Here is a 25,965-nt window from a genome sequence, read left to right as displayed (position 1 = left end):
ACATAAAAAAAAAAAAAAAAAAAAAAAAAAAAACCATACTGGTGAGAAACCTTATAAGTGTAATGAATGTGACAAAACATATACATAGCTTATACACCTTACTAGACATCGGAAAATACATACCAAAAAGAAACATGAATCTAGTGTATGTGATAATGCTTTTATTCAAAGCTCAAGCTTGGGGGCTCATCAGAGAATTCATGGAAGAGAGAAACCTTACAAATGTAATGAGTGTGGCAAATCCTTTAACTGGTGTTCATGCCTTACTCAACATCAGAGAATCCATACTAGAGAGAAGCCATATAAATGTATTGAGTGTGGCAAGGCCTTTAGTCAAAATTCAAACCTTACAAATCATCAGAGAATTAATACTGGAGAGAAACCTTACAAAGGTAATGAATGTGGCAAAGCCTTTAAGCAGTATTCAAGCCTCATAAGACATCAGAATATACATCTGGAGAGAAACCACACAAATGTATTGTGTGTGGTAAGGCTTTTATTAAACGTTCACACCTTTGGGGTCATGAGAGAACGCATACTGAGAGAAGCTATACAAATGTACTGAATGTGGCAAGGCCTTTAGACAATGGTCTGACCTACCTCAGGATTCACCAAAGAATTCATGCTGGAGAGGAACCTTAGAAATGTAATGAATGGCATAAATCATTTAACTATTTCTCACAATACACTATGCATTAGAGAATTTATACTAGGGAGAACTATGTCTAAGTCCAAGATTAACCTAAAATATTAAATTCTTCACAGTAAGTAAAAGTCAAATTCATTTTAAGACTCATGAGATGAGTGTCAGTGGAGCAAGGAGAGCTTTGGGAATGTAGCATTTCTTTTAAAAATACGTATTACTTGCGTTTCCTTGAAAGGCCTGCATCACTCACTATTGATGTCTTTTGATCTGAAGTTTGGAACTTGTTGATGTTGTACCTTCATTACATTTTTCATGTGTTACCATGATGGTCTCTGGGGGCAGATCAGTAAGATAAAAGGGCCTATTTTATTAAATGGGAATCATCACATTCATGTATCTTGAAGGAACACTGAACTTTCACAGTTTGTGGAATTGAATGAGTACATGGGTTGGGCAGAGAATATACGTAAAACAGTGATGTAAATAATAAGATATTCAGGATCCCTTCTACAGATTAGTCTGTATAACAGAGGGCCACGGGATCATCAAAACCATTGCTCTGCCAGAGGAGCATGAAACAGCAGACTCTGAGACTGAAAGATGGATTTTTATGATAGGTTAGGAGCGATTGCCTATTGGATAGAAATAATGGTGAAATAATGATCATCCTCTTCCTTTTATGAAAACAGTGCTTGTATATCAAAGATGGGTGAAAAGTTAGTCTTATTTTGGGGAACTAAAGAGAGCAGTTATCAGGAGAACTTAAAATAACCAGAATGCAGTGTACAGGTATAGGATTCTTATTTAACCACTACACTGATACGGTTTTACTCAGAATGTATCATACTTATATTTTAAGTAATTAAATTATTTTTTCAAAACTCTAAATGAATCATGTTTTTTTCCCCTGTCAGATCAAGTCTATGCTGTTTCCTTACAGTACTTCTTAACAAACACGAACACTACATCTTCAGGCTTGTTGAGGCTGAGAGGCATCTAAAACAATTTTTCTTCCATGATGGAATCAAACGACATACAATTTTATGAATATATACTCATCATTTGCTTGAGTTATTCTCTCCAAAGTCTGCTGCTTGGATATTTATTTATGTGGCTGTGATTACAATACCACAGCAGTGCAACTTCAGACCCTCCCTGTAAACATATGAAGCACAGTTTGTGAATATGCTCTTGATGGCATTTCCTCATGCCTTCTGTTACACCTACGTGAGACCCATGACTTGTAGTGGCCTTGATATACATGAGGATGTGTATGTGTATGTGTGTGCAATTAAAAATATATTTTACTAAGTAATCTCTACACCTAACATGGGCTTTGAACTTAAAATCCCAAGATCAAGAGTTGCATGTTTCATTAAGAATATGAAAAGTGTTAGGAAATAAAATTTCAGGAATAGAGATTGATACGCACAATCTCCCCCCAACTTGGAGCTTTCATTGGAGTACTTTGGAAACATCACAGATCAAGTCTCTCCTTAAGAGTGCACACATACACCTGAGAATACAGTGGGTTGGTTGGTTTGTAGGCCAAATAGGAACTTCACATATTGACCCCCTCAGAAGTAGTTCATCACAAGATGAACCCCTCCAAAATTTAGTCTTGGGTGTCAAGACTGATAATGCTAGATACCAAGAGGGGTTAAAAATGTTTAATGCATAATGAGACTTTCCAGGGAGAGTAGGGCAGATTTCCAAAGTTGCCAGAAAAATAGCTTGAGAGCAAGAAAAGGAGACTCATTTTATGAGGTGGTCCTGCAAGGGGTCTGCCCTTCTTGAGGGCACCAAACAAAAGGGCACATGGGCTTCTACATTCGACCACTTGTGGAATAGAAGGGATAGAGGAGCATACACTGAATATGTGGTCTGGGGTGGGTTTGTTTATGTATGTGTTGATCAATTTTACCGTAAACTGCACCAGAGACAGGGAAAGCAGCTGAGAGGGGGTTGAGGCTTAAAAGCTGTCCATGGTCAAATACCAAAGCAAACAAAAACAAAAGTGGAATGAGATTCTAATACAACACAGAATATTTACTGTCAAACCTTCTGATTGCTTACAAAAGACCAGTTTTCTTCGTGCTAATAACTTCTTGCACATCCTTTCCTGCGACATAAGTACAACCCTTTATCCAGTATAATTTGAAAGTGAAATATGGAAATGCTGTGTAGATAAACTGCCTACCATGCTTTTACGCTAGTTTCACAATCATTCATGTGTGGAAGCGTTCATCAGGTAATACATAAGATTCAATAATCTTACTAGAAGAGTTTTTCAAAGGCTGTAAAAATCTCAGTTTGATATTACTATTGAGCATTACATGATTCAACACTAGAAAAATTCCTTTTTATTTAGAAAATTTTCCATAACCTACTTTATATTTAGTTTACACATTTTCCTTGTGTTACCACACTGAAAATTTTGGGGGGGAAATGCATGAGTTAAAGAATCTTTTAAGAGTTGTATAATGTGGGGCGCCTGGGTGGCTCAGTTGGTTAAGCAACTGCCTTTAGCTCAGGTCTTGATCCCACAAGTCCCGCATCGGGCTCCCTGCTCCTTGGAGTGTCTGCTTCTCCCTCTGACTTTCTCCCCTCTCATGCTCTCTCTCACTGTCTCTCTCTCAAATAAATAAAATCTTTAAAAAAAAATAGTTGTATAACGTGAAAGTGAACCCAGGACAGTAAGAAGTACAGAGTAAGTGTTCTATAGATATGAAGAATAAGAGTCCTTTTCTATCTTTAATTCAATGAAAGAAGTGGGACAGTATGAAACTGTGAACTGGAAACAAGTAAGATGGAGCCAGGAAACTTTTCGATACCCCACAAATCTAACACCAGTGTCTGGGGAACACAATATGTTCACTTTACCCTAAGATCACTTCCAGTTCTTAAAAAAAAAAAACAAAAGCCATCTCTAATTCTGTTGTTATTGCCATAAGACAAATCGTCCCTGTCCTACATTATTGCAATGGACGCTGGACCTTGTATCTCCAAGTCCTTGTAGTACAGGGTCAGGACGTCAAAATTTTTTCTAAGTTCAACGTGAAACTATTTACTTGATTTAATAAGCTGTCATACCATAAAATCCACTCTTAAAATGTACAATTCAGGGGCAAGGATGTCCTCTCTCAGCATTCTTTTTTTAAATTTTTTTTTTTTATTTGACAGAGAGAGATCACAAGTAGAGAGGCAGGCAGAGAGAGAGAGAGAGAGAGAGAGGGAAGCAGGCTCCCTGCTGAGCAGAGAGCCCGATGCGGGACTCGATCCCAGGACCCGGAGATCATGACCTGAGCCGAAGGCAGTGGCTTAACCCACTGAGCCACCCAGGCGCCCCCTCTCTCAGCATTCTTATTTAACACTGTGCTGGAAGTGCTAGCTAATGCAATGAGAAAAAGAAGTACACAGGACAGTTGTTAGGAAGCAAGAAATAAAACCGTCTTGTCCACAGATCATATGGTCTATGTAGAAACTGCATGGAATCAACAATAGCAAGACTGAAGGTCACAAGTGTCATACAATGTGCTGTTTGTGTTACCCTATGTTGCATTATCCTATGGAGCAATTCTCCCCCACAATGTGTGGAAGCAGTGTCTTTGGGAGGTAATGACTGCGTTAGAGTGGAACCCTCATGAATGAGATTAGTGACGTAGTACAAGGGACCTCAGAGAGCTCTTTCACGAGAATCCAACAAGATAGGCTTTTACAGCCAAGAATAGGGCTCTCGCCCATACCTAATTAGCCAGCACATTGATCTTGGGTCTTCTCAGCTCCAGAACTGTGAGAAACAGCTGTTGCTTATAAGCCACCTAGTCTAGTTTTCTTTTTTATAATTGCTCAAACTGACTACAACAGGATACAAACCAGCGATGAACAAGTGGAATTCGAAATTAATGACACAATAACTTTACACTAGCGCCATAAAAGACCCTACACTTAGGTATAAATCTAACAGAGTATGCACAGGATCTACATGAGGAAAGCTACAGAGCTGATTAACAGAATCAAAGAACTAAATGAACAGATTATTCAGATACAGGGGCAGGAAGACTCCATATTTATAAGATGTCAGTTCTTCACAAATCAACTTACAGATTCAATGCAATCCCAAACTAGAAAGCAACTGACTCTTTGAATATCAACAAACTGATCCTAAAGTTTGTATGGATAGTCAAAAGATGCACCATAGCAAACAAAATACGGAAGGAATGGACAAAGTCAGAGGACTGATATGACTTGATTTCAAGGCTTCGTATAAATGTACAGTAATAAAAACAGTGTGGTATTGGCAAACAGATACACAAACTGACCAAAGGAACCTAATGGAGAGCTCAGAAATGGACCCATACAAATAGAGCCAACTGATCTTTGACAAAGAAGCAAAGGCAATATGATAGAGAAAAGGCAGTCTTTTCAATAGATGTGCAGAAGCAAATAGACATCAATCTTCAAAAAAAAACTGCATCTAGACATAGGTTCCCTATTCCTTTCACAAAATTCAACTCACAATGAATCACAGGTGTAAATGTGAAATGCATGACTATAAAATTCTTAGAAAGATGACATAGGAGAAAATCTGGATGATCTTGGTTTCAAGATTACTTTTCTTGACATAACACTAAAGGAGTGGAGGTGATAATAATTCGGATTTCATCAAAATTAAAAACTTCTGTTCTGGGGGCGCCTGGGTGGCTCAGTGGGTTAAGCCGCTGCCTTTGGCTCAGGTCATGATCTCGGGGTCCTGGGATCGAGTCCCACATCGGGCTCTCTGCTCAGCAGGGAGCCTGCTTCCCTCTCTCTCTCTCTCTCTCTGCCTGCCTCTCTATCTACTTGTGATCTCTCTCTGTCAAATAAATAAATAAAATCTTTAAAAAAAAAAACTTCTGTTCTGCAAAACACACTGTCAAGAAAATGAGAAAACAAGCCACAGGTTGGGATAAAATGTTTGTAAAGCACATTTCTAAATGTACCGTTACCTGGAATGTATAAAGAACACTCTCAAAGCAAAGCAATAAGAAAACAAAAAACATCATCTAAATATGGGAAGACAGGAATAAACACCTCACCAAAAAGGATACACAGATGGCAAATTTAGCATATGAAAATAGGTTCTACATCTTGTATCATTAGACAACTGAAAAGTAAGACAATGAGTTACCACTAAGCACCTACTACAATGGCCCAAATCCCAAACCCTGACACCGCCCAATGCTAGCCTAGATGCTGAGCAACAGACACTATCATCTGCTGCTTCTGGGAATGCTAGAGCCACTCTAGCAATTTAACTCTTTCTTACAAAACTAAACATACTCTTACCATATAATCTAGCACTCACATTCCCTGGTATTTAAACAAATGAGTTGAAAACTTATGTCCATGTAAAACCCGGCACAGGAACGTTTATAGGAATTTAGGCATAACTGCCCAAACCTCCAAACCTGGAAGCAACAAAGGTGTGTTTCAGTAGGTGAATAGTTAAGCTGTAATATATCCAGAAAATGGAATATTATTCCTTGCTAAAAAATGAACTATCAAGCCTGAAAATGACATGGAGGAATCTTAAAAGCATATTACAAAGTGGAGGCTCCAATCTGCAAAGGCTACATATTGTATGGTTCTAAGGACATGACATTCTGGAAAAGGGGAAAGTATGGACATGTACATTTGGACAGGCAGAACTACGGACAGGCAAAACACTTTCCCACGTAAACCAGAGGGCCAACCACTCTCCTAATCTTGACACGTGAGCTAGGACCCAGTCCCACCTGTGAGGAAACAAATGGGGTTGCCCTCAGCTACATTCACGGAAATCTAACCCAGCAACAGCAGAAATGTAATACACGTAGAAACACATTCAGGGGAAAAATATTTGAACAGTGAATTACTCCACAGCTGATAGCATTTCGATCTTCACATATAATGTTTTCTTCAGTAGGTTTCTCCTCCTCTCGGCATGGTTTTTGTCCGATACTGCACCATAACTGCACAAATGGCCCACACACCCTGCATTAAGATTTTCTGCTCTAGATTCCATGGGTTTACACAGGTGGTGTCGGTGTGAACTTCCATCCAATCCAGCTGGTCTCCTGAACCAGTCATCAATGAAGGACATATAGTCATGCTAATAAAAAGAGATCTATCACATGCATTAAGCTGCCACACATTTTCCAGGGAGATGAGTCACTAAGTATCTCTACAAAACACTCCCTGTTTAGACATTTGTAGAGCTGATGCACAGCATCGAAGATGGCATGGAGTATGGACCAGCGGTCAGGCTCATCTGTGCACGTGTGGATTGTCTTGGTGGTTCTGAGTCAAGGGGTTGCCGCACCACTGTGGTGGCACTTGGGCTGTTGATTCCTATCTATGGCAATCAGCGAAATAGTTGGGTTCCTCCAATGTGAAGACGACTCCTCACCAGGATGTCATTCTGGGGTGGCATCTGTGGGGGTGATCAGATTTGGCTGCAGTCTTGAGGGTGGAGCTCTCACGTTTAACAAGAAGAGACAGAGCTCCCTCCCTACCCCATGAGGATACAGCAGGGAAGATGACGGCCTCCAAACCAGAGGACCCTTGGGACATAGAAAACCGACCAGAAACTCGATCTTGGATCCTCTAATGTGGAGGTGGCTCTCCTAACACAACAGAGCTCTCCCACATAAACTAACCATCGATCTAGACAGCCAGTGGAGTAGACAGTGCACACAGATTCTCCCCACTAACACAACAATGTCTTCTCTGCTCTTGTGACTCTACAATCCAGTTATGGTGGACATTGTGTTTAACTGTCTTGACTCACATTTTCTTACACCAGATCTGTTGCCACTCCCCTGTCCTCAGGAGAATGACTGTTTTGAAGAATGCACTCATTGTCTGCAAAATGTCCTTCAGTATGGATTTGTCTGATTGTATGTATCTGTCACCCTTACACTCAGGTTCCACATCCCAGCAGAACTTCCCAACACAGATACTGGTGGCACCCTCTTAGCACATCACTTCGATGGTCTAATACGAGAATTTTCTATTATTGTTGGAGGCTAAGACATGCACCAGGCCCTCCTGGTCCTGGGGGCAAGGATGGCAATTCTGGCATCTAGGCACAGGCTGTCAGGACACGGATTGTTAGTGGCTGGACCTGAGGCAGGGGCTGCTATGTGGAAGCTGGATCCTGAAAGCCATTTGCTGTTTCTGGCCACATGCCAATCTCCCAGGCAACACTCAGGTCTTGCCCAGACACTGGCCCAGGCCTGCCATTCACATAACCTAACTCTGTAACGTTGCCTGTTCTAGGAGATGTGCTCTCTGCCCAAACCGGCACCAGTCCAAGCCCAAAGGTCTGGAAAATACCACCTCTCTCAACCCAGAATCTGCAGCTGCAACCTGGCCCCTCCAGCCTGGGCCCCTGAACCACCTGCCATGATCCATTTGCTACCCAAGCCCAGGTTTCAGCTCCAGATAGAACTAGAACCCAAAGCACAAACCTGCCATGCCAACATGGGCTCTCCTCTCGTGGGTCCCTGATTGACCCCAATTCCCCCTTTTCCTTCCAGCAATCCCTCGTGCATGTGCACACATGGTGTTCAGCATCCCCAGTTCCCACAAGTCCCTGAATGCTGTACCTCCTAAAATTTAGATGCCTTTGAGGGCAGCCCCTGGTCCAGGCACTGGACTCCCCCCAAAATAAGGTAGCCAGCATTGCTTACTCCAAAATGCCCCTAACAGAAGACCCTAAGTCTTTGGCCCCACACATGCACCCTGACACATAGCTGTGGGCTTGGCCCTCAGCTGCACCTGGAGTCTGGCCCAGGTACGTGCTACTCGACCACTTTGGAGTCTGGAGGCACTAATAGAGCATGGTCCTCTTGATTTCCTCAAAATAACTGCCCAGGTGGAGAACATGCAGATCTAACTGGGCCTCATCTCTAGGCGGGCCTCCTTAGACTCCTAATTTCTGCTGGGAAAGCCAGGGGTCACCCCACCTAACACCAAAGCCTGCACATGCGCATGAGCCAGTAGCCGTACCCACATGCAGGGATCACATACTCAGGCTTGCTCAGAGGCTAAGGATGCCACAGCCCTCCAAACACCTGCATCTGCACTGACTACAAACCAGGCATCTTCTTTTTTTTTTTTTTAAAGATTTATTTATTTGACAGACAGAGATCACAAGTAGGCAGAGAGGCAGGCAGAGAGAGAGAGAGAGAGGAGGAAGCAGGCTCCCAGCCAAGCAGAGAGTCCGATGCGGGGCTCGATCCCGAGACCCTGGGATCATGACCTGAGCTGAAGGCAGAGGCTTTAACCCGCCGAGCCACCCAGGTGCCCCAAACCAGGCATCTTCTGGTGGGGTCCTCAGACTTTCCCCGTAGCAGGCCCTCCCTCCATAAAGGGGTCACTTGTCCTGGGTCAGTTCCTTCCCCATCATTTGCTGAACACAGGAAAACCACAGTAGCGGTGTTGAGAAGTGACGGTAATCTGTTAAGGAGATCAAGAGTGCTCTCCTGACTTTCTCCAGCATAGTGCTGCTGACAGGGACTGGAGGGAATGCTGCGGAAAAGGCTTTGTGAGAGAAGCATCAGCACCCCTAAGGACCCTTTTAAAAATAAAAATTCACAGGCCCACCTCAGAAGAAAGGCTGTTGGATTTCTGGGATTCTGCAGAACAGTGCTCGCTTCGGCAGCACATATACTAAAAATGGGATTCTGCAGAACAGACCACAGACATGTGTTATCCTTCAAATACGGCGAGATTAAACCAAGACAATACTCATTCTTCTCGAGGGCACATGGAACTTTCTCCAGAATACAGAACACTCCAAGTACAAGGAGGTATGACCTTGAAAGCGGTCTAGAGATCCTGAGGACTGCCATGGTCACCATGTGCCAGGCTGACATTGCCCTGGGCTTTGGGGACAGGGCTGCTGCCCAGGGCAGTGGGAAGAGACATGCAACCCAGACTGGCGTGGGACCACTGATACTCCCGTGGGTCTGGGCAGACACAGCTGCCATCACTGTGGGCCCAGAAGACAGAACATCCAGCAAAGAGGGTAAAAGTTGACCCTATAATGTGACAGAATTTGCCAGGCTTTTAGGGTCACACAACTTGTTTCTTTTTCTCAATTTCTCCTTTTAGAATGGGAGTGTCTATTGATGCCTGTCCCACCATGGTTTTTTGGAAGCAGAGAATGTGTCTGTTTCAAAAGATCACAGCTGGATGGGAATTTTGCCTCAAGCTGAGTCACATCTGGAGTCCTATCCATGCTTGATGTAGATGATATTTAGAGGGGATTAGAGAGCAGGGCTCTGGGCCTTTCACTTGATGCTGGGAAGGGTTGAGACTGCAGGGCTGTTGGGATTGGAGTAAAGGTATTGTGCAAGTGAGAACAATGTAAATTTTGGAAGCCCAAAGGGCTGTTGTGGGTTGAATGGTGTCTGCTCACCAAATTCATACGTGACGAAAGATGAGCCCCAGGAACTTCACAATGAAAATGTATTGGGAGATAGGACCTTTTAAGGAGTGATTAAATTTAAATTAGGCCAACTGGGCAATCCTTAAAACAGTATGACTGGTATCCTCATGATGAAAGGGAATTTGGACATACCTAGAAATGCCTGAATCTGCATGGACCCGGAGGAAAAACCTTGGAGGAAAAAGTGAAAAGGTGGCCACCTCCGACCCAAAGAGGGAGACCTCAGAAGAAAGCACACCTGTCCCCGCTCTGACCTAGAATTCTAGCCTGCAGCACCCTCTAGCAGGACACTGAGAAAGCATCACATTTTGGCCAGGAAGCAGAAGCAGGAGAGAGAGAAAGCCCAGTCAGAGCCTTCACTGCAGTATCCCGAGGAAAGACAAGGCAGGGCAGGATGAACAACTTAGAATCGGCGAGTGGGCCCGGACTGTCCCTAATTGTCTGGTACCTTGTCCTGGGTTGATTTCGGACAGTGAAAATAGTGGCTTAGTGTGTCAGACCTTGAAAAAGAATGTTGGGGGGTCTGGACTCTCAATTTGTAAGTCTGCATAAAAAGGGGTGCCCCTGTAAAGGCCTTTCCTATTTCTATGAAATGGTTAGTCATGGGAGAGGCAGCCTCTCGCTCACCAGCAAGGTCACGAATGTCAGAGCACCAAGAATACAGAAAATAAAGTAAATGTAAAGACCCTGTGATGAATGGATTCCAAATACAGAAATACAATTTCTAATTAAAATAAAAAAAAACACACACACAATTAGAGCAGAGCATTTTTCAGAAAAGAAAACAGGTTCTGTGGGACCTTCTTTCATGTTCTGAACTTCAGCCTCCTCTCTTTCCTGCATCTCTCTCCCCAGACTGGATGTGCAGTTCTAGGTCCCCAGTGAAGCCCTGGGCTGACATGAGATAGAGAGAGATCCTATAGAGAGGGGAACTCTCTGGATCTCAGGGATGGCCTTCTGGATGCTGCAGGTAGCACTCATCACTGTCCCTGGCTTGAGGTAAGGGGGAGGCTTCTGGTCACTAATGAAGTCTGTTCATGGTCTCTCTCCTGCCCTGGAGCCACTGCTGAACTGACCTCCTCCAAGGTTTACGGTTCTTGTTTCATGTGTGTACTTGCTTCTTCCCTGAGGTTGGGCCAAGGTCTGTCTGGTTCTCCTAGCTTCCACTGTCCCTACTGTTTACAACGAGAGCTCTGGCTGAAGTGGATTTGGACTTTTCAGAGGCTGATTCATGGAGGCTTTTTGAAAAGGAATTTCCAGTCTTTGCTCTTCTGGAGTGAAGTCACTGATGTATATGCCTAAGCTTGCCCTTTCCATGGCAGGAATGGATTATTTTGTGCTCAAATATTTCTGCTTTATGTTTGAAAGGATCACGGGAACTCTTCCCTCTGGAATGGGAGATCCTAGTTCTGCATTCTGTCCTTAATACCCTGATTTCAACCTTGTACAATCATCTGTCCCTCCAGCGGGGCTGAATTCTTATCCTGGATCTTTGGAGCCTGCAGCTTTGGGGTGCTGGGATCCAACTACAGCCTGTTCCCAAAAATCCTGTTCCCACAGCCTTCCACAGGGCTCTAAGAGCACCTGGGATGTAAGCAGATTTCCACCAAACGTGGCCTGGAGATGAGCTGTGAAACAGTAAAAGCTGATCTGCTGAGGAGGGCACTGTAGTGGAACCACTTTGAAACTGGTGCTGGGACTCTACCTCCAAATTTAACTTCAACTCACCATCAGAACAGCTTGTGGGGCACCTGGGTGGCTCAGTTAAGTGCTTGCCTTTGACTCAGGTCATGATCTTGGAATCCTGGGATCAAGCCGCTCAGCGGGGTGTCTGCTACTCCCTCTCCCTTGCCACTCCCCTGCTTGTGCTCTAATAAATAAGTAAAATATATTTCTTAAAGAAACAGCTCGTTAACAACGACTTTCCTACTACGTTGGCAACCAGCATTCATGGTGGAGGAGAGCATGCTGTGGTTACTGGAGCACTTAGTGGCTCCTGATCCCCATTTAACTTCTGAAGGGCTGCCACCATGTCTCAGGTCTTCCTTAACGTTAGCTAAGGATAGGGGGGACTCTCAGCCTTAACGTCTTCCCTGAACATCTAACATTCTTGTTGTCTTAGGTGTTGCCGTTCCTTACCTACAGTCTGTTGTTCCTTGTACAGCAAACAAATCTGTCCTCTGCCCCAAATGGGACAGTCTCCCTATGATCTAAGGCTTTTTTTCCCCCTATAGAATATCTATGAACCAGAGTCCACGATAAAAGCTGCCCGTGCCATCGCCCGAAAGACCTGCACATGCATAGGAATCCATGCAGAACTGCCTCCCAACAATATCCACCCCTCACTGCCTGACTGTAGTCACGCTTACTCGATGTGCCCACGAGTACACTCTTGGGAAACCACTGATTCACCTGTGGAGCCAGCACCAAATCCACTCAATTTCACTCAAAAATCATTTTATGAAACTACTGTTTTCAGGATGCTAGGCATCAGAATGAGACCAGCTGCTGTATTCCATTCTATTATGCCCATGTGTGTCCCATACTGAAGCAGCTGATGAAACACCAACACGCATCAGTGTCCTCCTTTGAATGGCATGTGGCTTCTCCTTATATCCATCACTGACTTTTCCAGAATGAGGAATGAATTCACAACAGGATGGGGTGCCTGGGTAGCTCAATCCTTAAGCATCTGCCTTCGGCTCAGGTCATATCTCAGGCTTCTGGGATCGAGCCCCGCATTGGTCTCCCTACTTGGCAGGAAGCCTGCTTCTCCCTCTCTCACTCCCCCTGCTTGTTTCCCTCTCTCACTGTGTCTCTCTCTGTCAAATAAATAAAATCTTTAAAAAAAAAAAAACAGAAAAAAAACAACAGGATACTGTCCAGAAACATATAATTTATTTTTTTCTGGTACAATTAAAGGATTTTATGTTCCTTATCCAGGAAAAGCTGAGCCTGGGTATAGCAGAGTCTTGACTCATGAGCAGAAAGGGGCTGACAGTTGGAAAACACACAGAAATCACCACAGCGGTATTCACCAGCCACCATCTGGGATTATAAATAAAAGCAATACAAGCATGAAAGATGGAGGAGAGGAAGTAAGAAGACATAAAGGTGGTCACCAGGACAAGGATGCTCTGGGTGGCTCTGGACTCAGCAGAGGATCTGGGGGAGACATTATTAGGCCTATGAATGTGTTGAACCCGCTGCCTGTGCCTGTGAATGTGTTGAACCCGCTGCCTGTGCCTGTGCAGGATGAAAACCATGGAGCCACAGGCCCAGATCATGAGCCCAGAAAATGAAACTTCAGAGAGTATTATCAACAGTGCATACATTGGGGCTGTGATTGTCTCATGATCTATAGTAAAACAGTACCATAAATCGCCTTTGTTTGTGATGTTTTTTATGCTCCATTTATCAGACACATACAACACATACACATGAAAAATTAAATTTATAAATATGTACATGATCCAGCAGAGGGAGATGGAGAGGCCAACATACTTTGGGGCTTTGACTTTAAGGTCCTGCCAACAGGAGTTCATGGGGCTGATCATGATGGCCTGGAACACACTCAGGAGGCAGATGCTACTAATAGACACGCCCCTGCTCACTCTCTGAACATATAAAAGAAGTTTGCACCCAAATTTGCTGGAAAAATGTTTCAACCCAAAATTCTTCATTGTCTGGGGGACTCCCTTAGAGAGAATGACCAAGGAGTTGGATATGACCAGGTGCTTGAGAATCAAATGGGTACACCTCACCCTGCATTTGGTGTGGAAAAGGAACAGGTAATGGTAAAGAAGAAAGAAATTACCCACAATTCCAACTATCATCAGTGACAAGAAGATTATTCCCATTATCAAATCCCTGGAAGATATTCTGTCATTCAACATGTTTTCCTAAAAATTATGGCAACAAGCATTCCTCTGAGCAACAAGGCCAACTTTAGTTTTGACACCCAGATTCACTTTCACTGTGCACTCCTACTCGACTGCCAAAACTGTCAGAGATGGGAAGAGATGAAGAGAGATCTAGTACATTTCATGTAAAAATCAGCAGTAGGGATGAGGGGGTGTTAACCTGGGAGAGGCAATGACAAGTGAGACCAAATGGAAAGAAAGAGTAATACAAGACTTTCAGAAGTTGAAATTCACTAGCCCTATTGGAAAAAAAAGAAAACTTGATCACTATTCATACCATAAACCAATCAATTGTGAATAGATTGCTGATCTAAATTTCAAAGGCATAATAGGTTTTTTGAGAAAAATTAAAAAAAAAACTGTACTTGGTCTTGAAACAAAATATTTCTTAAACAGCACTGAACATATTAATCACATGGGAAAATGATTTTATAGTAAATTTAGAGGGGTTTTTCATCAAAACACCCCCACTACACACACAATCTCTAATTAGCACAGAGAATTCTTAAAGACTACGCAACAGAATAAACAACAGAAAAACCGTTCCAACAAACACTTAGTGGAGAGTATTATGCTAAATGAAATAATGTGGAATGTGAGGAATAGTGCAGAGGCTCAGAGAGGAAGGGAGGGAAAGCTGAATGGGAAGAAATCAGAGAGGGAGACAAACCATGAGAGACTCTGGACTCCAGGAAACAAACTGACGGTTGTGGAAAGGGAGGTGGGTGCGGGAATGGGGGAATGGGGTGATGGGCATTAAGGAGAGCACATGCTGTGATGAGCACTGGGTCTTATATGCAACTAATGAATCACTGAACATTATACCAAAACTGAAGATGTACTATATGTTGGCTAAGTGAATTTAAATTAAAACTTCAAAAAAGAGGTTATTCAACAGACACCATATGAAAATGTTCAATGTTTGTAGTCAGAAAATTTTCAAAGATAACACAACTGCCTAGTGCCATCAAACAGTACCCAGAAATCTAAACTCAGAATGAGAGAAATTTTGGCAAATATATGATCAACCAAGAATCTCATACACTGCTGATGGGTGTTAAAATTAGTACAAATATTTGGAAACTGTAGTACTATCTACTTTCACTGTCCCACAAATACACTCACCAAAAATTTGTACAGGTATCCCCAAAAGACTGGTTACAGAACTTACATACCAGCATTACTCACTACTCACAACAGCCCAAACTCAGGAAACCCATTTCTCATTAACAGGAGAAGCAATCCATGAATGGTTTCATATTCACATGGAGTCTTCTACAGCAAAGCCAAAATGCCAACGATAATATGAAACAACACAGACAAATTTTGAAAAGTCATATGGCATGAGAAAGAAATCATTATAACACATTTCATGCAGGATAAGTCCATTTATGTTAAGTATGGAACAAGCAAAAGTGATCTAATCTTTCAAATGTTGGACACATATGAACTTATTCCCAAACATCCCAATCCTACAGATCTAGCCAAGAAAATGATGCCTATGGGAATAGTGACTTAGTGGGGGCACACCAGGAAATCTGGGGGTTTGAAAACATTCTGTTTCTCATCTAGGAACTGTGTACATAGGTGTGGTCACTCGTGAACTCCCAGTGAGTTGCACAGTTGAAATGTACATACCTTTAATTTTAAAAATATAGATCACCAAAGTAAAATTGCAAGGAGATTAGAGGGTTCTTCCTGTGAATGTGTCTGGCCTTCTCACAGTCTGTACAGACCTAAACGCTTAGATTTGAGCCCAACAATGAACGTCACAGAACTGTAACATTGCTACTTAGAGTAAGTCTCAGATTTTGTGCACCGCAGCATCCTAAATCTTTGTTTTTTCTGATGAGTTTATTGCTCTGTCATAGGAGAAAGGAGCCATACAGGGTCCAGTAGAGGAAAATGGAAATCCCAAAATCCTGAGGAGGCTTCACGTTTTCACCCACCTGGAGGTCCCAGGGCTGCTCCTGATGATTGGAGACGCAGAAGAGCTGGTACCAATGGACACACCCTGCCAACTCTTGAGGACAGCAAACTGATGTGCACTCAAAACTCATGGGAGAATGTTTCAATTAAGTGCTGCGAATATCCTGAGACACGTGTAAAAGAAAATGACCAATAAGCAACTATACTCAGATAAGGATCACATTTGGGGACCTTATCTTGGATTCCCTGTAGAAAAGGAAGAGATAATGAGAAAGAAGTGAGAAAATCCCCAGAATTCCAATCAAGGTCTCTGATGAGGAAACCATTCTCATGGCTAAACCCTGGAGTCCATTCTGACAGATCCCAGTGACTATAAATTTTCTCAAAATCAGAAGATCCTGCCCTAGAACAGGTCCTGGGGGCTACATATATCATATCAACTGAAATTCATGAGCTCTGGGAAACACGTTTACTTCAGTATGACTTTGCTAAGATGCTTCCCACTGTGGAAAAAAGAACCTTCCAACAGCCCATAAAATGCATGAATCAGAGCTATCATGCCATAAATTTGGAATCTCTTCTATTTTCCTATCTGCATGATGGAGGTGCTGACATTATTTTCATTGTAGAGATAAGGACAACTTAGGTACAGAGGGTAAAGCAATCTAAGTTCACATGGTGGTTAATTAAGGGCCGAGTGGTGACTGGAGCCTAGCCGGCTGGTGCCAAGAGAGGGTCCGAATCTCTGTGCTCCATGAACAAAGCATGTCACCTGTGCTTTCAAATTATCCAGACCTGTATTTCATTTCATATTCTTCCATTTTCCTATCAGTTGTATTTTATTTTATAATCTCAGCTGTAACAAGAATCCATCTTTCACTAAGGATATTTTCTCTGTGAATAAGATAAACAAATAAAGTTTTCTATTTTTTTAAAAGATTTTATTTGAAAGAGAAATAGAGGGACAGAGAGAGGGACAGTACCCATGAGCAGGGGGAGAGACAAAAGGAGAGAGACAAACAGGCCCCCACTGAGCATGGAGCCCAATGCAGGATTAGGTCCCAGAACACTGAGATCATGACCTGAGCCAAAGTCAGACACTTAACTTATTGAACCACCCCGGAGCCCCATAAATAAAGTTTTAGTATCATAATGAAGTGTAGATCCACCAATTATAGGCTAATCCTAGGTCAAACATCCCTGTGCCGACATATTGAGTAAACACAGTATCTACTAAACAATACTTTTTTGACAGTATAGTCATTTTCTGTCACACAAAGAACAAAATTCATGGCTTCCATCACACAAACTAAAGCATCATGTTACTTTGTTCTCTAAGCAATGTTCTAGGAAATACTACTATTTGATGAAAGAAAAGTAGAAAAGTTATTGATAATTCTGTTTCAAATGTTGAGGTATTTATCAAAACATACACTGAGTCAAACTACTAGCACTAAGGCAAGAAGTGTAGCAGGTATTAAAATACAGGACACATATAAAATGGAATCTAAGAATATGGAATTGTGTGCATCATGTAAGTTAAAATCATAATCAGTTCTGAGACTGGGACTGATGTTAGAATATTACTAAGCCAGAAAGAATGAACCAAGATTCATGTGGTCTAATGCCTCTTGTCTGATCCTGTAGCTATCTCTTCCTTAAATGCTGTCTCTACCTTCAGAAGAAAAAGCAGTCTCTTCCTAGACACGACACCATAGATGGTTTCAGTAGTGACACAATTACTATCTCCAGTGTATCACATATTTAGTGTTAGATTAAAAATAACTTTAAAATATTCTGGAAACAAATTCATCTACATGATCTCTATAGATAAGAAAACTGTTACATCTCTAATCTACTCAGTATTAGAAGCATGAAGGCATTATAAGTACACTTTTAAGAAGACTGAAAATTTAACCTGATTCCTGTAATGTGAACAGAAGATGGATTTCGTAACTGCAGTCCTTACATACCTTCCAAACAACTCTTTGCTGTCACTGGGATTTTCATGAGTTAAGTGTCCTCAGAGAGGATTTCAGTAAATCATATCAGGAGCCATCAGGTGTGGGTCCAGGGTCCAGGATCCTCATCTTGGCTCATACCCAAGGAATTATTCCACTTCCCTGTTCAGCTTTGCCCAAAACTGTCCCGACCCACAGAATCCCTTTCACAGATGTGAAGACTTAGGCGTGCTCCCTTACAAGCGCTCTCAGACTGAAAGAGAAAATACTCACCAGACTCCTTCCTGACAGATGGGGCTCAGTGTGAAGGTCATGGCAACCAGAATGTGAGGAAGAGAGGCAGCCAGACCCTGAGATAAGACTTCCCCTCCACTCCCCTCAGAATTGCAATTATCATTACACACAGGATGGCAGTGAGAGTGCAGGCTTCAGTAGCTGATAATATCTCTGAAAAACTTTCTCCCACTGCTAATTACCAAATCCAATTACAAGTTTGTGAGTATCTCCAAGGAGACCACTGTCTGGTTTAAGAGAGGCGCCTACTTTTTCATGATCCCTGATGGTAGACAGGGTCTCATGTGAAAGGGGCAGTAAATACTCAAGGGACTGGTGGTGAGATGTACATATCTCACAGGTGTCCCTGATTCCCTGAGAAGTTCTGCCACTAAAGATCGAGTTCATGCTTAGGTCTAGCTGCTAAGCTGCATCATTCCTTAAGAATTTAGAAAAGACATGGAATCAGCCAGGGTCCAATAAGTATTTCTTTATTTTTAAAATTTTTTAAAATTTCTTTTCAGTGTACCAGAATTCACTGTTTATGCACCACACCCAGTGCTCCATGTAATACGTGCCCTCCTTAATACCCACCACCAGGCTCACCCAACTTCCCACCCCCTGCCCCTTCAAAACCCTCAGGTTGTTTTTAGAGTCTATAGTCTCTCATGGTTCATCTCCCTTTCCAATTTCCCCCAACCCCCATCTTCTCTCCATCTCCCCATGTCCTCCGTGTTATTCCTTATGCTTCACAAATAAGTGAAATCATGTGATAATTGACTTTCTCTGCTTGACTTATTTCACTAAGCATAATCTCTTCCAGTCCCGTCCATGTTGATGAAAAACTTGGATATTCATCCTTTCTCATGGAGGCATAATACTCCATAGTGTATGTGGACCACATCTTCCTTATCCATTCATCTGTTGAAGAGCATCTTGGTTCTTTCCACAGTTTGGCGACTGTGGCCATTGCTGCAATAAACATCGGGGTACAGATGGCTCTTCTTTTCACTACATCTGTATCTTTGGGGTAAATACCCAGTAGTGCAATTGCAGGGTCATAGGGAAGCTCTACTTTTAATTTCTTAAGGAATCTCCACACTGTATTCCAACATGACTGCACCAACTTGCATTCCCACCAACAGTGTAAGAGAGATCCCCTTTCCCCACATCCTCTCCAACACACATTGTTTCCTGTCTTGTTAATTTTGGCCATTCTAACCAGTGTAAGGTGGTATCTCAATGTGGTTTTGATTTGAATCTCCCTGATGGCTAGTGATGATGAACATTTTTTCACGTGTCTGATAGCCATTTGTATGTCTTCATTGGAGAAATGTCTGTTCATGTCTTCAGCCCATTTTTTGACATGATTACCTATTTTGTGTGGGTTGAGTTTGAGAATTTCTTTATAGATCCTGGATATCAGCTTTTTATCTGTACTGTCATTTGCAAACATCTTCTCCCATTCTGTGGGTTGCCTCTTTGTTTTGTTGACTGCTTCCTTTGCTGTCCAGAAGCTTTTGATCTTGATGAAACTAGAAGCTGATTTTTTGAAAGAATCAATAAGATCGATAAACCACTGGCCAAACTAATCCAAAAGAAAAGAGAGAGGACACAAATTAATAAAATTATGAATGAAAAGGGAGAAATCACAACTAACACCAAGGAAATAGAAACAATCATCAGAAATTATTATCAACAGTTATATGCCAATAAGTTAAGCAACCTAGATGAAATGGATGCATTCTTGGAGAACTATAAACTTCCAAAATTGAACCAGGAAGAAATTGACAACCTGAATAGACCGATATCTAGTAAGGAGATTGAAGCAGTGATCAAAAACCTCCCAAAAAACAAGAGCCCAGGACCTGATGGATTCCCTGGGGAATTCTACCAAACTTTCAAAAAGAAATAACACCTATACTCCGGAAGCTGTTTCAAAAAATTGAAGCAGAAGGAAAACTTCCAGACTCTTTTTATGAAGCCAGCATTACCCTGATCCCCAAACCAGGCAAAGACCCCACCAAAAAGGAGAATTTCAGACCAATATCCCTGATGAATATGGATGCTAAGATTCTCAACAAGATCCTAGCAAATAGGATCCAACAGCACATTAAAAAGATTATCCACCATGACCAGGTGGGATTCATCCCTGGGTTGCAAGGATGGTTCAACATTCACAAATCAATCAATGTGATAGAACAAATCAATAAGAGAAGAGAGAAGAACCACATGGTCTTCTCAATTGATGCAGAAAAAGCATATGACAAAATCCAGCATCCATTCCTGATGAAAACGCTTCAAAGTATAGGGATAGCGGGAACATTCCTGAACTTCATAAAATCTATCTATAAAAAATCCACAGCAAATATCATGCTCAATGGGAAAAAGCTCACAGCCTTCTTGTTGAGATCAGGAACACAACAAGGATGCCCACTCTCACCACTCTTGTTCAACATAGTATTAGAAGTCCTAGCAACGGCAATCAGACAACAAAGAGAAAGAAAAGGTATCCAAACTGGCAATGAAGAAGTCAAACTCTCTCTCTTCGCAGATGACATGATTCTTTATATGGGAAACCCAAAAGACTTTACTCCCAAACTACTAGAACTCATACAGCAATTCAGTAATGTGACAGGATACAAAGTCAATGTACAGAAATCAGTGGCTTTCTTATACATTAACAATGAAAACACAGAAAAGGAAATTAGAGAATCGATTCCATTTACTATAGCACCAAGAACCATAAGATACCTGGGCATAAACCTAACCAAAGAGGTAAAGGATCTGTACTCAAGGAACTACAGAACACTCATGAAAGAAATCGAAGAAGACACAAAAAGATGGAAGACCATTCCATGCTCTTGGATTGGAAGAATAAACATTGTTAGAATGTCTATACTGCCTAGAGCAATCTATACTTTTAATGCCATTCCGATCAAAATCCCACTGGTATTTTTCAAAGAGCTGGAGCAAATAATCCTAAAATTTGTATGGAATCAGAAGAGACCCCGAATCGCTAAGGAAATGTTGAAAAACAAAAACAAAACTGGCAGCACCATGTTACCTGATTTCAAGCTTTACGACACTGTGATCACCAAGACAGCATGGTACTGGCATAAAAACAGACACATAGACCAGTGGAACAGAGTACAGAGCCCAGATATGGACCCTCAACTCTATGGTCAAATAATCTTTGACAAAGCAGGAAAAAATATACAGTGGAAAAAAGACAGTCTCTTCAATAAATGGTGCTGGGAAAATTGGACAGCTATATGTAGAAGAATGAAACTCGACCATTCTCTTACGCCATACACAAAGATAAACTCAAAATGGATAAAAGACCTCAATGTGAGACAGGAATCCATCAGAATCCTAGAGAAGAACATAGGCAGTAACCTCTTTGATATCAGCCACAGCAAGTTCTTTCAAGATATGTCTCCAAAGGCAAAGGAAACAAAAGCGAAAATGAATTTGGGGAACTATTTTTAACTTTTTGAGGAACCTCCATACTGTTTTCCAGAGTGGCTGTAGTGGTTTGCATTCCCACCAACAGTGTAAGACGGGTCCCCTTTCTCCGAATCTTTGCCAACACCTATAGTTTCCTGAGTTGTTAATTTTAGCCATTCTAACCAGACCACTACTTTTTTTTTTTAACATTCAATGGGAACACACCTACTTCTTTATTTTTATTTTTTATTTTTTTTACATTTTGAAAGATTTTTAACAAGTTTTTTATTTAAGTTCCAGTGAATTACAATGCAGTATAATATTAGTAATATATTAATATTATTAATTAACTAATATAATTAATAATAATAGTGACACTTGCATGTGATACCCAGTGTTCATCACAGCAAATGCACTCCTTAATCCCCATCACCGATTTTTCCCAAACCCTAGGCTTTAAGGTTTTTTTTTTTTTTACAATTTTTTTTTATTTCTTTTCAGTGTAACAGCATTCATTGTTTTTGCACCACACCCAGTGCTCCATGCAATACATGCCCTCCCTATTACCCACCATCTTGTTCCCCTAACCTCCCACCCCCCCACACCCCTTCAAAACCCTCAGGTTGTTTTTCAGAGTCCATAGTCTCTCAAGGTTCATCTCCCCTTCCAATTTCCCACAACTCCCTTCTCCTCTCCATCTCTCCACGTCCTCCATGTTATTTGTTATGCTCCACAAATAAGTGAAACCATATGATACTTGATTCTCTCTGCTTGACTTATTTCGCTCAGCATAATCTCTTCCAGTCCCGTCCATGTTGCTACAAAAGTTGGGTATTGGGGGAGGAGTCAAGATGGCGGAGAAGTAGCAGCCTGAGACTACATCAGGTAGCAGGAGATCAGCTCGATAGCTTATCTAAACATTGCAAACACCTACAAATCCAACGGGAGAGCGAAGAGAAGAAGAACAGCAACTCTAGAAACAGAAAATCAACCACTTTCTGAAAGGTAGGACTGGCGGAGAAGTGAATCTAAAACGACGGGAAGATAGACCGCGGGGGGAGGGGCCGGCTCCCGGCAAGCGGTGGAGCAACGGAGCACAAAATCAGGACTTTTAAAAGTCTGTTCCACTGAGGGACATTGCTCCAGAGGCTAAACCGGAGTGAAGCCCACGCGGGGCCAGCGTGGCCCCAGGCCCCGCAGGGTCACAGAAGGATCGGGGGTGTCGGAGTGTCGGAGAGCTCGCAGGTATTAGAACGGAGAAGCCGGCTGCAGAGACAAAGCCGAGGACTGAACTCTCAGCTCGGGGTTACCTTGAACTGGTCGCGGGCTGGGTGAGCTCGGAGCGCGGCTAGAGGCTGGGGATACGGGAGTGATTGGGTGCTGTCCTCTGGGGGCGCACTGAGGAGTGGGGCCCCAGGCTCTCGGCTCCTCCGGGCCAGAGACTGGGAGGCCGCCATTTTCATTCCCATCCTCCGGAACTCTACGGAAAGCGTTCAGGGAACAGAAGCTCCCAAAAGCGAACCCGAACTTAGTCCGGCCGCCGGTAAGGGCGGTGCAATCCCGCCTCGGGCAAAGACACTTGAGAGTCACTACAACAGGCCCCTCCCCCAGAAGATCAACAAAATATCCAGCCAGGACGAAGTTCATCTATCAAGGAGTAAGCAGATTCAATTCCTAAGACAGCAGAGCAATTCCAGAGGAGGAGAAAGCAAAGCACGGAACTCATGGCTTTCTCCCCATGATTCTTTAGTCTTGCGGCTACTTCAATTTTTTTTCTTTTTTCAATTTTTTTTTCTTTTTTCAATTTTTTTTTCTTTTTTCTTCTTCTGCTAAATTTTTTAAAACTTTTACCCTTTTCTTTTTTAACATTTTTTGACTAGTTCATCTAAATATATATATTTTTTCTTTCTTTTTTATATTTTTTTATTTGTTTTATTTTTAAAATTTTTTTCTTTCTTTTTTATTTTTTTTTCTTTTTTTTTTCAGAAGCTGTTTTTATCCCCTTTCTCCCCCCCACAATTTGGGGTCTCTTCTGATTTGGTTACAGCGCATTTTTCCGGGGTCTTTGCCACCCTTTTATTAGTTTATTTGCTCCTTCATATCCTCTTATCTGGACAAAATGACAAGGCGAAAAAAACCACCACAAACAAAAGAACAAGAGACAGTACCGAAGGCTAGGGACCTAATCAACACAGACATGGGTAATATGTCAGATCAAGAGTTCAGAATGACGATTCTGAACATTCTAGCCGGGCTCGAAAAAGGCATGGAAGATATTAGAGAAACCCTCTCTGGAGATATTAAAGCCTTTTCTGGAGAAATTAAAGAACTAAAATCTAACCAAGTTGAAATCAAAAAAGCTATTAATGAGGTGCAATCAAAAATGGAGGCTCTCACTGCTAGGATACATGAGGCAGAAGAAAGAATTAGTGATATAGAAGACCAAATGACAGAGAATAAGGAAGCCGAGCAAAAGAGGGACAAACAGCTACTGGACCATGAGGGGAGAATTCCAGAGATAAGTGACACCATAAGACGAAACAACATTAGAATAATTGGGATTCCAGAAGAAGAAGAAACAGAGAGGGGAGCAGAAGGTCTATTGGAGAGAATCATTGGAGAGAATTTCCCTAATATGGCAAAGGGAACAAACATCAAAATCCAGGAGATGCAGAGAACCCCCCTCAAAGTCAACAAGAATAGGTCCACACCCCGTCACCTAATAGTAAAATTTACAAGTCTTAGTGACAAAGAGAAAATCCTGAAAGCAGCCCGAGAAAAGAAGTCTGTAACATACAATGGTAAAAATATTAGATTGGCGGCAGACTTATCCACAGAGACCTGGCAGGCCAGAAAGAGCTGGCATGATATATTCAGAGCACTCAACGAGAAAAACATGCAGCCAAGAATACTCTATCCAGCTAGGCTATCATTGAAAATAGAAGGAGAGATCAAAACCTTCCAGGACAGGGGCGCCTGGGTGGCTCAGTGGGTTAAAGCCTCTGCCTTCGGCTCAGGTCATGATCTCAGGGTCCTGGGATCGAGCCCCGCATCGGGCTCTCTGCTCAGCGGGAAGCCTGCTTCCTCCTCTCTCTCTGCCTGCCTCTCTGCCTGCTTGTGATTTCTGTCTGTCAAATCAATAAAATATTAAAAAAAAACAAAAAAACAAAAAAAAAAACCTTCCAGGACAAACAAAAACGGAAAGAATTTGCAAACACCAAACCAGCTCTACAGGAAATATTGAAAGGGGTCCTCTAAGCAAAGAGAGAGCCTAAAAGTAGTAGATCAGAAAGGTACAGAGACAATATACAGTAACAGTCACCTTACAGGCTAATAATGGCACTAAATTCATATCTCTCAATAGTTACCCTGAATGTTAATGGGCTAAATGCCCCAATCAAAAGACACAGGGTATCAGAATGGATAAAAAAACAAAACCCATCCGTATGTTGCCTACAAGAAACTCATTTTAGACGCGAAGACACCTCCAGATTTAAAGTGAGGGGGTGGAAAACAATTTACCATGCTAATGGGCATCAGAAGAAAGCTGGGGTGGCAATCCTTATATCAGATCAATTAGATTTCAAGCCAAAGACTATAATAAGAGATGAGGAAGGACACTATATCCTACTCAAAGGGTCTGTCCAACAAGAAGATCTAACAATTTTAAATATCTATGCCCCTAACGTGGGAGCAGCCAACTATATCAACCAATTAATAACAAAATCAAAGAAACACATCAATAATAATACAATAATAGTAGGGGACTTGAACACTCCCCTCACTGAAATGGACAGATCATCCAAGCCAAAGATCAACAAGGAAATAAAGGCCTTAAATGACACACTGGACCAGATGGACATCACAGATCTATTCAGAACATTTCATCCCAAAGCAACAGAATACACATTCTTCTCTAGTGCACATGGAACCTTCTCCAGAATAGATCACATCCTGGGTCACAAATCAGGTCTCAACCGGTATCAAAAGATTAGGATCATTCCCTGCATATTTTCAGACCACAATGCTCTGAAGCTAGAACTCAATCACAAGAGGAAAGCTGGAAAGAACCCAAATCCATGGAGACTAAACAGCATCCTTCTAAAGAATGAATGGGTTAACCAGGAAATTAAAGAAGAATTGAAAAAATTCATGGAAACAAATGATAATGAAAACACAACAGTTCAAAATCTGTGGGACACAGCAAAGGCAGTCCTGAGAGGAAAATATATAGCGGTACAAGCCTTTCTCAAGAAACAAGAAAGGTCTCAAGTACACAACCTAACCCTACACGTAAAGGAGCTG

At 42.1% G+C, this 25,965-nt stretch overlaps 1 protein-coding gene across 1 annotated transcript; it reads right to left on the bottom strand.

Moving 5' to 3' along the window:
* Positions 1-13,021: 13,021 nt before the first annotated feature.
* On the bottom strand, positions 13,022-14,020 carry LOC123930566 (vomeronasal type-1 receptor 4-like). The gene has a single exon (XM_045986779.1). It carries the CDS (start codon positions 14,018-14,020, stop codon positions 13,022-13,024), a length of 999 nt encoding a protein of 332 aa, XP_045842735.1.
* Between the last annotated feature and the right edge of the window lie 11,945 nt (positions 14,021-25,965).

This window comes from Meles meles, chromosome 19, assembly GCF_922984935.1.
Source record: "Meles meles chromosome 19, mMelMel3.1 paternal haplotype, whole genome shotgun sequence".
NCBI classification, from domain to species: domain Eukaryota; kingdom Metazoa; phylum Chordata; class Mammalia; order Carnivora; family Mustelidae; genus Meles; species Meles meles.
This window is presented reverse-complemented; position numbering and strand designations above follow the sequence as displayed.